Source organism: Amblyomma mixtum, chromosome 4 (genome assembly GCF_055824585.1).
Source record: "Amblyomma mixtum isolate Tamu chromosome 4, ASM5582458v1, whole genome shotgun sequence".
NCBI lineage: Eukaryota > Metazoa > Arthropoda > Arachnida > Ixodida > Ixodidae > Amblyomma > Amblyomma mixtum.
In genome coordinates this window covers 85,068,769-85,083,422 of record NC_143015.1, presented here as the reverse complement: position 1 = coordinate 85,083,422, position 14,654 = coordinate 85,068,769, and the positions used below count along the sequence as shown (strand labels likewise).

Sequence of the window (14,654 nt, the reverse complement as noted above, 5' to 3'; positions counted from 1 at the left end):
GGCCTTCGAGAACGCGCGATCGCAGGGGCGTCCAACGTCAAACCGTAAAAGGAAACAAAAAACGTGCGGCTAACAATGTTTGAAAACATCGTTAAAAGATACGAAGGATTTGCTTTTCGGATGCGTGTTAATATTTTATGCCCAGATTTCAAGAGAGTAACATCATAGCGTTCTCCCTCCATAGTAAAATTGTTGCAGCAACAACGAGTGCCCTTGGTGGCCGAGGCAATACACAAAACCTGCTGCTGCTGATGAGGCCAGCTTTTGCAGTTCTTTTAAGAAAGCAGTACGAAGAGAATATTGCCTCAGCTTAAAGAATGAATAGAATAGCCAACTTTACTTTTAAAACACTCTCTTCAGCCATCTCAAGCACAGCAGCGGATGCTAAGCCTCAATGACTGTTTCACCTTTGGGCTGCTCCATGTAGCTGCGTCGCTTCTTCTTTGTTTCCGCTCCTTTGGTGAAATGCCTATTAGCTTGAAAGGACTTTGAGGAATGCCGTGTGACTGGGGTTTGCGAATAAGTCGGCAGCTTACCTGTCAGCTTATTCGCTTAGGAGACTACCGACCCATGCTGCGCGCTTAAGGATGTATTAGATTTGTAATGCAGGTGATGCAAAACATTATTTTATTGCCGCAATATACACATTATAGCTTAGCACAATACAATAGTGGTGCCAAATTTAAACACTCGGCACTATTGAAGGTCTTTTCAAAACGCCATTAGCACAATGAGGTTGTTCACATTTCATGTGGGATGAACTCATGTGCAATTCGACCATCACTAAGCAGCTGACTGTGGAATGAATTGCTGCCACGCTGGCTCAGCGGTTATGGCGTTCGGCTGCTGACCCGAAAGCCAGGGTTCAATGGCCGCGGCGGTCGAATTGCGATGGAGGCGAAATGCTCGAGGCCCGCGTACTGGGCGAGGTCAGTGCACGTTAAACTCCAGGTAGTCTAAATTTTCGGAGCCCTTCACTACGACGTCCCTCACAGCCTGAGTTGATGGTTTGGTTTATGGTTTATGCGTTTAACGTACCAAAGCGACTAAGGCTATGAGAGACGCCGCAGTGGAGGGCTCCGGAAATTTCGACCACCTGGGGTTCTTTAACGAGCACTGACACCGCACAGTACGCGGGCCTCTGGAATTTCTCCAAAGAAATTCAACCGCCGCGACCGGGATCGAACTCTCGTCTTTCGGGTCAGCAGCCGAGCACCATAACCACTGAGCCACCGCGGCGGCGCACAGCCTGACGGCTTCAGACGCGCTCCCTGACGAATCCCGCGCAACTGCCGCTCATGTACCCCTCTTAATACGAACCCCAATGTTTCCGCTGTGGCGAACGCGCCCCTTACGACCACATCTTATGGGATTGTAGGCAAGAGCCGCCTCCGGCGGAGCTAGTACGAGTCCCTTCTCTCGAGCGGTGGGAGGCTGTGCTGGCCAGCTCAGACCCGAAGACGCAAGTCCGGGCCATCGAGTGGGCCAACAAGGTCGCCAACAGTCACGGACTAGCGGCCACCTAACACGGCCCTCCGGTCACCAAGCTCTTATTGACGAAATAAATGTTTTCCAATCCAATCCTTCCCTACGGGGCTACTGCACGAACGCGCAAAAGCGACTGTTACACGTGTTTCAATTTTTTTTCTTTTTTTAGTTCTATCAAATCCGCTTACGTGGCATTTCCTCCTCCTTTGTATGGCTCGTGACTTACGTCGTATCACTCACGCGTTCCTCACCCTCGCCGCCGTTCTCTCGTGTAGCGCTCGAGCCGTCGTTGATTGGTTGCCTCGATGCAGCGTTCCTAGCCGTTTCTCCACCCCACCAGTACCGCTGACCACTGCCACGATGGCCGCTGCGCCTTGATTGCCACCGCAGTTGTGCCACGTCGCGAGTGCTTGCAATAAGGCCGGAGACATGGACCCGGAGACGGTCGCCTCGCTCCTGATTGCCAGCCGTACTCCTTCCCTGGCAGAGACTGAAGCCATTCACGGGCAAGCTGTCGACAGCTTCGACTCTGACGTCTCCCGTGTGGAGGTAAGCCCCGACTTAAGACAACTGCCGGCAGTTCTACTGAACGCGAAGGTGCTTACTGGCCTCCCGGCGTGTGTGTGCTTCAGGCGACGATGGTCGAATGTAGTCCTGTCATTTCCATCGGGAGCGCCGATAGTGTGCAGTCGCTGCGCACGAAGCTCAGGTCGCATTCTCTGATTGACGACGAGAGCAGCTTCCATGTTCAGATAGAACAGCGGAACGAGCCGCAGAAACAGTTTAGTGTACGGCCCATATCCACGCATGCTCGGCCTATTGTTTGTGCATAGCATTAACAAAGAACAGGAACTTTTGGAGCACGCTTAAAATTCGCGTTTAAAAGTGGAACGCGAATGCGTGTTGCAGCGCTGCAAGGGAGTGCACTGAACGCCATCGCCCGTTTGGCGCGACGCTTGGTTGGTTTGGTTGGGTTTAACGTCCCAAAGTGACTCAGGCTATGAAGGACGCCGTAGTGAAGGGCCCCGGAGATTTATACCACCTGCTGTTGTTTAGCGTGTACTGACTTCGCACAGCACATGCGCCTTTAGAATTTCGCCTCGATCGAAATTAGGCTACCGCGTCCGGGATCGATCCCGCGTCTTTCGTGTCAGCAGCCGAGCGCCGTAACCACTGAGTCACCGCGGCGGGGTTTTGAGTTTTTTGTGAAGAAAATGACTCTGTAACAGTATGGCATGTCTTGGTGGACACACGAAGCGCGCGTGATACGCAGCCCCCGTTTGCAGGTCAGTGGTTCAAATCGCTGCCGCGAGCTACGGTCTAACTTAACTAGTTACTTTACGCTGAACGAAACATTGAAGCATATGACACCATTCGGAACATTCTGCGACAAACGGTTTGCACGGTACGATTTTTTTCCGACGCGGGGTGCTCACTACTACAGCTAGTACGACGCCGACGGCTATTCGACCGAACTAGCTGTTTACGTCCTCGCGTAAAAGCTTTTAATATACATGCATACTACAACAATGATGAAGCGGAGCGCCGGTCCAACTCTCGCCCGCTGTCTGAACTGGTCATCCGTGATCTGATCGCGATCGTTCCGAACACTTCCCGTTATCGCAGCTTGATCACAGATGCGAAGCCACACGATAAAGCGGCCTGTATCCACAGCGCTGAAATGTGGTCGTAGAAGATTAGCGCACATCACCTCTGAACAGCAATTTTTGGTCGACCGCCTCGCTTGGCGCTCAAGCAGCGTCCATGACGAGCGTTGTTTCGCCGTCGTTCCGCCGCTAACTATGGTTGTGACGCTGTTGCTGCTACGTATGCTCCTGACTTGTTTCTTAATTTATGCATCTTCATTCTTCGCTTTTGTCATTTTGACGTAATAAGTGACTCATTCCTGACAATATCTCTGATCACATGGCTCGGTACAAAAGGGCTCTTGCACCAACGGCTGAGAAGTCAGCTTAGTGCTGGGAACATGCGGCGCTTTATCATCGCACCAACTGACGTAAGAAAAAGAGAAGTGCACTTATAGGTGTCGGTATGACCAAATATATAGTCTCTTAACACGCGACGGTAGGCAGTATTCAGTGACCACGATGTAAACCTATGGCGTACTGACTCATCGACCCCATTTCTTCCTCTTGCAGCAACTGAAGATGTCCCAGAGCAGAAGGCGGCTCCAGTACATGCTGCCGCTTGTGGACCATCCACGACTGCTGAGGTTGCCGGGTCAACTTCCAACTTGGACCAGCCCCGCAACCCACGCTGTATGCGTGCATGATCGCAACGACGCCCTCTCGCCGCTACGCCCCGGTGTGCCTCATGTGCCTGTAACACTGCAAGAGCAAGACCATCATGGCCCTGCACCTGGACAGCCCATCGGGGAGCTGTTGCGAATTAAGTGCGGGATTCAGTTCCCCAACGCAACCACTGCCAACGGCACCTAGACCGGTGGATGCTTCCTGCACGGCTTCTGCGGAAAGCTCTTGGCGCGCAAGAACGACCGTGACTGGCACCTCCGCCTTAAGCACGCTCTCGTGCGTCAACTGAAGCGCCTTCGTTGTCGCACTGGCAACTACGCAAGCGCGCCAAGATGCGACGAATTTCCATTTCACGCCAAAATTCGTCTGCAACTAGTGGCTCGCAGCGGATGGCGTGGTTGTTTATTAAAAGCATACGTATCTGTTTATGTTGAAGCGAGCATCTTTTAGAGCGGTGGCTGTTAATGCGCCGTCTTGACGAAGCACTGCATCTGACCCCGCTCCTCTCGGGTTCGATCGCGCCCGCCTCGGCCGCGTTCGTGTGCTGTGCAATGCCAGTGGATGTTAAAGCCGCCGCGGTGGCTGAGTGGTTAGTGCGCTCGGCTACTGAGCCGGAGAAGCTGGGCTCAAACCCTACCGCGGCGGCCTCGTTTCAATAGAAGCGCTTAGCAGAAGGGGCCCGTGTGCTGTGCGATGTCAGGGCACGTTATAAGGGTCCCCATGTGGTCGCAGAAAAAGAGTTCATTGCCAAATGTTTCTAAATCATGGGCGACTATTCCACGGTGTAACCCCATGTAAGGGTGACCGCTAAGTCCCCAGTTAACAGCTTCCTGTGTTTACTCCTGTTTCAGCAGCAGTTGATTCCAGCTCTCTTCGGAACTAGCTGGCGGGAGAATACTAGGGCTTACCGGGTGGAGGCTTGACGTCACATCCCCATAATGTGTGAATCTCGGGTTGCCAATCCCTGTAAATTTAGGAATAGGGTTACACTCGCCGTTCGTAGTAGGTAACCTGTGGGAACTTAAATGGATCGACTCTGGATCCATCAGCCTCGTGGTCGCAGTTATTCCCGACTCGCCCACAATGGCACTTTCCCTCTACTTTCACTCCCTTCCTCCCTTACCTCAGGGCATGGTTGAGGTGGAAGTTGGTTTTTGACGGGAAAAATGGCTCTGCGATTCATTTCTCGGTAGCCACCCGAACCGCTCAGTAAGCGGACGGAGGAAGGTGTGAGTGAACGAAGAAAGGGAGAAAGAGGCCCGTATCGGAGAGAGCGAGAAAAAAACTTTATTGTAACAGGAATTCGGGGCACGCCCCAGGGTTCCCGCACAACCCCACTGCACTCAAGTGTTTACGTTCCTAACGTCCATAACACTGGCAGCCCGGCCGGTGGCGATGGTCTGCACGGCCGGGTCCTCCGAGCGCAGCAGTGTCTCCCAGTCCTCCCAGGTCTTGAGGTTCCCTAGGTCCCGCGGGGGAGGGTCCGCCGGGCAGAGTGAAAGGATGTGGAGGGAAGCGGCGAAGGGTTCTGGGCATAGGGCGCATGCCAGATTGGGGAAGGATGGATGATAGTGTGCTAGGGTAAGGGGTGAGGGGAGAGAGTGTGTCTGTAGTCTGCGCCAGAGTGTTGCTTGTTTGTTATCTAGGGAGGGGTGCGGCGGGGGGTAGAGCTGGCGTGAGGCTCTGTAGGCCTGCGTCAGCTCGCTGAATGAGTGCATGCGCTCCTTCGTTAATCCACGATCCGAGGCCACCTGAGTTCGGTTTAAAGAACCTCGGGCTAAAAGGTTGGCGGCCTCGTTTCCAAGATTCCCGGAGTGCTCAGGCACCCATATCAGCGCCACTTGGCGGGGTGGGGGTGCATCGGGCGAGTGCAGTATGCCAAAAGCAGGGACATGGAGTCGGCCTCGAGCAAAATTTAGAATCGCAGTTTTAGAGTCACTTAAAATGTACTGGGCTTCCGTGCGGGTGATAGCAAGTGCAATGGCGGCTTCTTCTGCAGCCTCTGGGGAGGTGTCTGGAGGGAGAGGTAGTGTGAGAAGGGTGGATAAAGAGGAGTCCACCACAGCTGCTGTCGCTTCATCACCCGTGCAGGCAGCGTCCACCCATACGGCGCCCGGCTCACAGCCGTACGCTCGATGGAGTGCCTTCGCACGGGTTCTGCGGCGCTGCTCATCCTGTAGAATGTCCCCACAACGACAAGGTGGTCCTGGCCTTGGATCTTAAAGGCGCATTCGACAACGTCAAACATGAAGTAATCCTGGACCACCTCAGTAACACCAACTGTGGCCACAAAACATTCCATTATATAAGACAATTTCTTACAGACCGTCAAGCCTATATACGCATACAAGATGCGGAACACGGGCCATACACCATCGGCTCGAGGGGAACACCTCAAGGCGCGGTCCTGTCTCCCCTGCTCTTCAATTTGGCAATGCTTCGTCTTCCCTCCAAATTGTCTTCTCTGCCCGGGATACATCACGCTCTTTATGCGGATGACATTACAATATGGGCCACGCAAGGTAACCTGGGCTACATGGAGTCCTGCCTGCAAGCAGCGTCGACCCTAGTCGACGACTACGCGGCCTACTGCGGACTCCAGTGCGCCCCAGCTAAATCAGAATTTGTGCACTTAGGTACCTCCTCTCGGGACACAACTCCGCTTCGCATCAGTCTCCTCTCGGGACCGATCCGGGAGGCCAAGGAGATCCGCGTCCTTGGCCTCTTCATACACCACCAACGCAGAGTCGACACCACCCTAGCCAAACTTCACACGGTGGGAGACCAGGTGGGCCGCATGGTCCGCCGGGTCTCCAACAAGCGGGGCGGATTACGAAGCAAGGATGCACTGCGGCTTGCCCATGCTTTCGTAACGAGTAGAATCCTCTACTCAACTCTCTACTTGCACCTGCGCAAGCACGATGATGACCAACTGGAAGTCATCCTGCGGAAAGTCATCAAGCGGGCTCTCGATCTCCCGGTCACCACGTCCAACCAGAGGCTTCTGGCCTTGGCGTGGTGAACACATTTAGGGAGCTTCGAGAAGCCCACTTAGTCAACCAATACACGCGTCTTGCACAGACCACGTCCGGTCGCCGCCTCTTGGACCGGCTACACATCAAACATGACTACCACATTGAGGAAAGGGAAAGAGTGCCAGAACCCTGGAGACGCGCCCTCCGGGTCCGACCCCTTCCCCGCAACATTTCCAGAGAAGTCCATAGCGGTCGTCGCCAGGCGCGCGCGGAAGCGTTGGCGCGATACTATGGTAACCAAGAACACGTGTATTACGTGGACGTTGCCGGCCCACACCACGGGGGGTGGTACACGGCCGCAGTCGTACACAACACAAACACAGTTAACGGGCTCACTTTCAAAGCCTACAACGCAACACACGCGGAGGAGATTGCCATTGCTCTGGCTCTTACGAATCCGAAGTCAAAACAGATCATCACCGACTCGCGAGGGGCCTGTCGGAACTACGAGTTGGGCTGGGCTCCCCCGCTTGCCTGGCGCATACGGCTTTAGACCAAACAGATCAATGGTACGGCCGTCATATCGCTAACAAACACGATCAACACTTTCCTAAATGATAATAAAATAGTCTTAGGAATTTTTTTGGACATTAAGAAAGCATTTGACACTGTTGATCACGAAATTTTACTGAAAAAGCTGGTGCATTACGGGTTTAGAGGTATTAGTTTAGAATTCTTCAGAAGTTATCTCAATAATCGGCGGCAAATGATCCAACTTAGTGGTGTAAAATCTGACTTTGAAACAGTTACGGTTGGTGTGCCTCAGGGTTCCGTACTTGGTCCGATTTTTTTTACCTTGTATATTAATGACCTGCCGCATTTCACACAACACTTCTCTGTTTTTATGTATGCTGACGACACTGCTCTTCTATGTGCTCATGAATCTACAACGGATCTTATTAGCACCGCAAACCGAGAATTGGAAACTTTGTGTAGCTGGTTTGTTTCAAATAAACTTGTTGTAAATGTTTATAAGACAAAATGCATAATATTTAGGGGCTCCAGAAAAACAATACATAAAAACCTGCCTTCCGTGCAATGGCTGGGAACACCTATTGCACTTGTCAATAACATCACTTATCTTGGAATAATTCTAGATGAGAACCTGCACTGGAAGCCATACATTCAGGCGCTTTGTAAAAAGTTAGCTGCAGCATGCTTTGCACTCTACAAATGCCGAGATTATTTTGGTAATGACATACTCAGAACTATTTATTTCTCAATTTTTCAAAGCCAGTTATCATATTGCATTGAATCATGGGGCCACACCTACCAATCTTATTTGGAACCACTTAGGGTCTTGCAAAAAAGGGCAATTCGATTCATTTCACATTCAGGATACAACGTCCACACTGCTCCTCTTTTTAAACAGATGGATATACTGCCACTACAATCATTACTTGAATACAGGACTGTCTTGACAATACACACATGCCTTACAGACAATTACCCGTTACACTCATCGCTATTCAGTATCCCACCACTATGCACTCGCAACGTCACTCATAGAAATTTCCTTCTTCCGAAAACAAAAAATGTCTATGGAGAAAGAAGGATGGCCCATGTTGGTATTAAGCTGTGGAACAAGCTTCCAAGTGAACTCAAACATAGTAAAACTTTTCCTGTGTCACTGAAGAAATATTATAAACAATGAGTGAAGTCACCGCTTTTTTTTTCTTTTCATGTATTTTTGTGTGTTTGTATCTGTTTGTAAAAGAGGCTTGGTGCTCTGAATACTGTTGCTCTATGTACCCATTTATGTCTTTCTAATTTCATGAGCTTTTATATGAATGTAATTAATTTTTGTTATGCCTGCAATTTTCTTTGAAACTGAATTGCATGGATCCCAACTAGCTTCCAGCTAGGAATCCAGATGTTTTAACAAGCATGTCTTGTATGAATGTTGAGAAATAAAAATTGAATCAATCAATCAATCAATACTGGAATATAGCTGTCGATGTGAAGATCCAACTCCACGCAACCTGATTTGGTCCCCCGGTCACCAGGGACTCCAGGGAAACGAACAGGCCGATCAGGCCGCCCGCGCACTCTCTCCCCGGGCTATCTCCCTGTCCTTAGAAGGGTACTCCCAATCAGACAATCTGGCCCTTACATTCAAACAAATCACCGATTACTACAAGGAGGAGCACCGGCGCTACCCGGCCCCTTGTAAGAGTCTGGATCGCGCTGACGAGCGCCTCCTCATCAAAATTCTTACTAACACTGTACTGTGCCCGGCCGTTCTTAAACATTTCAATACATCCTTTGATGGCGCGTGCCAGTTCTGTGGGGAGGTGGCTGACACCTTCCACATGGTTTGGGCGTGTCAATCAAACCCATCTATCCCCCCCAACCCCAACCCCATCAGAGAGGACTGGGAGGCGGCCCTGCTCGGCTGTCAAGACCTAAAAAGCCAAAAGGCTTTGGTTCAACGGACGCGGGCGGCGTTGCTTGCCAATGGGGCACCGGAATAGGGGCTCCACCCCGTATTGTAAGGGGAAAGGGCCAATAGTGTCCTACCCCAATCACCTTTCTGTAAAAAACTTAATTTCCCATAAATGTTTTTCACCACCACGTGCTCATGGTGGGACGGGTGCAGATTCCTCGGGAACGGCCTGATGAGGACCTCCCGGTGAAGGGGTCGTGGGATGGCGAGGAGGGTTGGGTCGTTGGCCGGTATTCTGATTCCGAGGGAATCCAGGATATACCGACCTGTGGAGGTTTGTGTGAGCCTGCTGTTTTGGGCCCGTCGGTGGGCCTCCACCAGTTCCCCGATCGTGTTGTGGAGGCCCAGGCTTAGTAATCTGTCTGTGGGTGTGTTGAGGGGAAGATGAAGTCTACTTTGAATGCCTTGCGAATCAAAGCATCCAAAGCGTTTATGTCATGTTTGGATAGTTGTATGGGGTAGTGTACAGCACAGCGCTGAGGACAAAGGCATGAATGAGGCGACATAGGTTGCGCTCCTTCATTCCTCTATGATGTCCCGAAACCCTGCGGATGAGGTGCGATATCGCGCCTACAACCTGCTTGAGTTTCTGAGGGTGGTGGTGTTTTTGCCATCGTTCTGGATGTGCAGGCCCAATACACGGAGGGTGCCAACCTCAAGTACCGGGTCACCATTCAGTTCAATGGCAATGGGGAAGCGGGGGCAGCGGTGGTTCTTAGGACGGATGAGGAGCAGTTCGGACTTCTCTGGGGAGCAAGACAGTCCGATGGTCCGTGCGTAATTTTGGGTGAGTGTGGCTGCTTCCTGTAAGGTGTTCTCTATGCCGCCGTCACTGCCATGGGTGGTCCACAGGGTGATATCGTCGGCATAAAGAGTGTGCTTCAGGTGGGGAATAGTTGCCAGTTTTCGGGCGAGGGGGATGAGGGTAATGTTAAAGAGAAAGGGGGAAAGGACGGACCTTTGAGGGGTGCCAATACTCTCAAGAGTGTAGGAGGGGAAGACAAAGGGCCGAAGTGTGGTGGTGGTGAAAACTTTTATTTTGTGAAAAAGAGTTTGGGAGCCACAGAGTGGCCCCGCTACATGGTCGGCGTCCCTAGTCCGGGACACCGCATGACGAGGCCCCGTCTCTCGCCCGTTTCACCAGAGCCCTTTGGGACTCAAGCGAGGAGCAGTTGAGGAGGGCAGTCTCCCATGCCTCTCTGGAAGGGGTAGGGGAAGGGGGGAGGTGGGGATTTTGAGTACATGCCCACACCATGTGGAAGATATCACAGGTCTCCCCACAGTGTGGGCATCGCCCATCCGTGTTAGGATCGTAATGTTTTATTATTGCAGGACAGAGTAGAGTACCTGTCTGCAGGCGCCTTAAAGTTCGCTCCTCCGTCTTACTCAGCCCTTTTGCAGGGGCCGGGAAAAGGCGGTGGTTGTCGCTATAATGTGTTAATATTTCCCTGAATCGCAGCAGCGGCTGGTTAGTCTCCGAGCCAGAAGAGCTGGGATGAGGAGCCCGGTGAGTAAGCGCTCGGGCAGCCGCGTCAGCGGCCTCATTACCTCGTAAGCCCTGGTGGCCAGGAGCCCAAATGATTCGTTTGGGTGTTGGATCAGTGGCAGTCCGTCGTAGAATACAATCAGCTAAGGGGGAGATCTGCCCTGCCAAGTAATGTTGACATGGTTTTCGGGAGTCCGTGATGATTATTCTCGAATTGGCGTGGGCGGCAGCAAGCGCTATCGCTATTTCCTCGGCTCGCATTGAATTCGGGGCTCGAAAGGAGAGTCCATCAACGTGCATTTCCTGGTGAACGACAGCGGCCGAGTAAAATCCCGTGGGCGATGGCCCTGCTACGTCTACATAATATACACCGGGTCGGGAGCCGTGTTGTCTCTCAAGAGTCCGAGCCCGCGCTTGTCGTCTGTTTTCATGCATGTCGGTGTCCAGCGCCTCAACACGACAAACAGGTGAGCAGCTGGGCTGAGATCGCCTCCTCTTCCTCCCATCCCTCACCCTCCCCCGAAACCGTCTCCGCACTCTACGCGGAGTACAAAAAACAGATAGACGTGCTCCGGGCACAGAATGAGCTTTTGCTCAACAAAATTCAAAATTTAGAGTCAAAATTGGCGTCCGCCGCACCGAGCCCGCAGAACTCGGACGCAATGGAGAGCGACGCGGGGATCTCGCCTGCCCTCGTGACAGCCATCTCTGCGATGGAGGAGCGCTTAACCTCTAAATTGCGATATATGATCGAGACCGCCATGGACCAGATCTTGACAAAGGTCAAATCTGCCGTCCCCGCGGTGGTCTCAAAACACATCTCGGACAACCCCCGCCTCCTCCGTCGGACGGGACCCATTAGGGACGTATCCCGCCCTTCAAAATTCAACCGTCTGATTATTGATTCGGACAATGAGGACAGCTGCCCCGCTCCTTCCGTCATCACCCCCTTGATGGCGCATGTAGCTGGCTCTGAGGCAGCCAATCCCTCCTCCTCCCCCCCAAGAATTTTAAATCATGGCGAGACACCTTAATCAAAGGAGTTCCGCCATATCCAATTCGGCCATGTCAACTTCAATAACACAGTGGAACTGTAGAGGCTTTAAGGACCGCACTAAGCGGGCCAATTTCCGCCTCTACCTTGAAACATTCGAGTCCTTACCAGCCGTGGTTGCCCTCCAAGAGCCAGGCCTGGGCGCCACAATTTCAAATTACACGACGTTCCAACAGGATCCCGCGTCTTGTCTTCTCGTTCACAAAGACTACACAGCCAACCTAGTGGATCTCGACCTCCAACTAGAGTACTCTTATGTAATGGTGACCCTCCTACCAGTCCGCCGCAGGGACCCACCGTTGCATATACTCAACGTGTACTGCTCTCCCAAACTAAAGCGAGTGACTTTTGCGGACCTCTTTAGCCGCGCGCTAAGAGTAGCGGGCCGCGATCCGCTGCTGATTGTGGGCGACTTTAACGCTCCCAGTCAGCAGTGGGGGTATCGCAAGGAGGAGTCGCGCGGGCGTAAGCTGGCGGAGCTTGCGTCCACGTTGGGCCTCACCCTCCACACGGACCCTGTCCACCCAACCCGGCTAGGAAATTCCGTGACACGGGATACGTGTCCGGACTTAACCTTCACTCGCAACATACGACACGCAGACTGGCTCAACACCGAGGAGACCCTCGGTAGCGACCACTGCATCATTAACACTACACTACGCACACGCCCCCTCAAGCGTCCCAGAACACAAGCCCATATCCCAGATTGGACGAAATTCAGGCAAAATTTTAACTCACTTGATAACACACCCATTTCCGCGCAAGGCTACACAGCATGGTCCCAACAGCTGCTGGCAGACCTTTCCTCGCATGAAACACACATCCAGCTCTCAGAGGCGGTCACGGACGTGGATAACCACCTTCTACACCTCTGGGAAGCCCGTCGCAGCCTCGTCCGCCGTTGGCGACGCCAGAAACACAATAGAAAGCTTAAAGCTCGAATTGCCGAGCTTACCCAGAAAGCGGCAGAGTACGCGGCCCAACTCGCCGACTCCAACTGGGTAGATAGATGCAACACGGCCGCGCGACAAATGTCCAGCCGAAACACGTGGCGTCTCTTTCGAGCCCTAATCGACCCAACACAAACACGAACCGAAACACAAAAACATTTGCACCGAGCCCTGCACGCTTTTTCTGGCAACACGACTCAACTGGCACAGAAACTTCGGGACCAGTATCTGTGTACAGCCCAAGACCCCCGTGGATCTGCGTACTCTTATGCAAGCAGAGAGAACACGGAGCTGGATCAACCTTTCCAGCTCCATGATCTGCGGGCGGCTCTCGCCAAAATGAAACGGGGCACTGCGCCAGGACGGGATAAGGTCACCGTCAAGCTTTTGACGAACCTGCCCGACTTGGCATACCAGTCCCTCCTGGAATACGTCAATGCGATTTGGCGCGGGGACACCCCCCTGCCAATCGAATGGAAAACGGCTTTGGTCACTTTTATTCCTAAAGCTGGCAAACCAATTGACACAGATAACCTCCGCCCCATCTCTCTCACCTCATGTGTGGGCAAACTAATGGAGACGATGGTGCGGGATCGGTTATCTACATATCTTGAAAACAAACAAGTCTTTGCGAGCACCATGTTCGGATTCCGCCCACACAGATCCGCACAGGATGTCCTCCTGCAACTCAATCGGGAAGTCCTTGACCCCCTCGAATGCCCCCATAATGACCGGGTAGTACTCGCCTTGGATCTTAAAGGGGCATTTGACAATGTAACACATGAGATCATACTCACTAACCTAAGTCACACCGACTGTGGCCTCAGTACATTCCAATACATAAGCCAATTTTTAATAGATCGTCAATCCTACATTCGAATTCAAGATAGAGACCATGGTCCTTACCTACTCGGCACGCGGGGAACCCCTCAAGGCGCGGTACTTTCCCCGCTGCTCTTCAATCTGGCCATGATGCACCTGCCGGCCCAGCTGAGTGGTGTCGTCGGCGTGCAGCACGCCCTGTCCGCCGATGACATCACTCTGTGGGCCACGCAGGGCAGCACAGGAGACATTGAAACCAGCCTGCAAACAGCGGCGACGATAGTAGACCGCTACGCCCGCCGCTGCGGTCTTCAATATTCCCCTCAAAAATCGGAATTTGTGCACCTCCGCCCCTCACAGAAGTGCACAACTAAAATATCTCTCTCTCTTGAGAGTGGTCCCATACGCGAAAGTGATGAGATACGGGTACTCGGACTCTACATCCACAAACACAGGCGGCCAAACACTACATTGGCCAAACACCGTAAGGTGGGGGACCAGGTGGGCCGCATGGTCCGCCGGGTTTCCAACAAACGCGGAGGGTTACGAAGTAAGGATGCCGTGCGGCTGGCAAACGCCTTTGTAACCAGTCGAATTCTCTATTCGACTCCTTATCTCCACCTACGGAAACAAGAGGAGGACGCCCTTGAGGTCATCCTTCGCAAAATTGTTAAACGTGCCCTTGACCTCCCCATCACTACTTCAAACAGCCGGCTTATGGCTCTTGGGATGGTGAATACTTTCCGGGAACTCCGGGAGGCGCACCTTACAAACCAGTACACGCGCTTGTCGCTAACGGAGTCGGGTCGCCGCCTTCTTGCTCGACTCCATATCCAACACACCCCTCCAATGGAAGACAGGTTTCGCATCCCGGAACTGTGGAGACGTGCCCTCCACGTGCGGCCTCTTCCAGCAAACATGTCACATGAAGACCATAATGGTCGGCGCCTGGCACGAGCGGAAGCGCTAGCCCGATATTATGGCAACAAAACAGGTGTATACTACGTGGACGCCTCCGGCCCTCACCACGGGGGATGGTACACGGCCGCGGTAGTTCACAACAGCAACACAGTTAACGGCCTAACTTTCAGAGCCCGCAG

At 52.7% G+C, this 14,654-nt stretch overlaps 1 protein-coding gene across 2 annotated transcripts in view; it reads left to right on the top strand.

The window, feature by feature from the left end:
- LOC149347274 (uncharacterized) overlaps positions 1 to 4,409 on the top strand; it is an 88,599-nt gene extending 84,190 nt beyond the window's left edge. The window contains exons 1-2 of one of the 2 annotated variants that reach the window (XM_089586980.1): positions 1,690 to 2,037; positions 3,648 to 4,409. In XM_089586980.1, coding sequence (XP_089443106.1) covers positions 1,918 to 2,037; positions 3,648 to 3,947 — 420 coding nt within the window. In that variant the 5' untranslated portion in view covers positions 1,690 to 1,917 and the 3' untranslated portion in view covers positions 3,948 to 4,409. Of the gene's footprint in view, positions 1 to 1,689; positions 2,038 to 3,647 lie in introns of those variants that run through there. The other variant, XM_089586979.1, reaches the window with a different exon arrangement.
- The last annotated feature ends 10,245 nt before the right edge of the window (positions 4,410 to 14,654 follow it).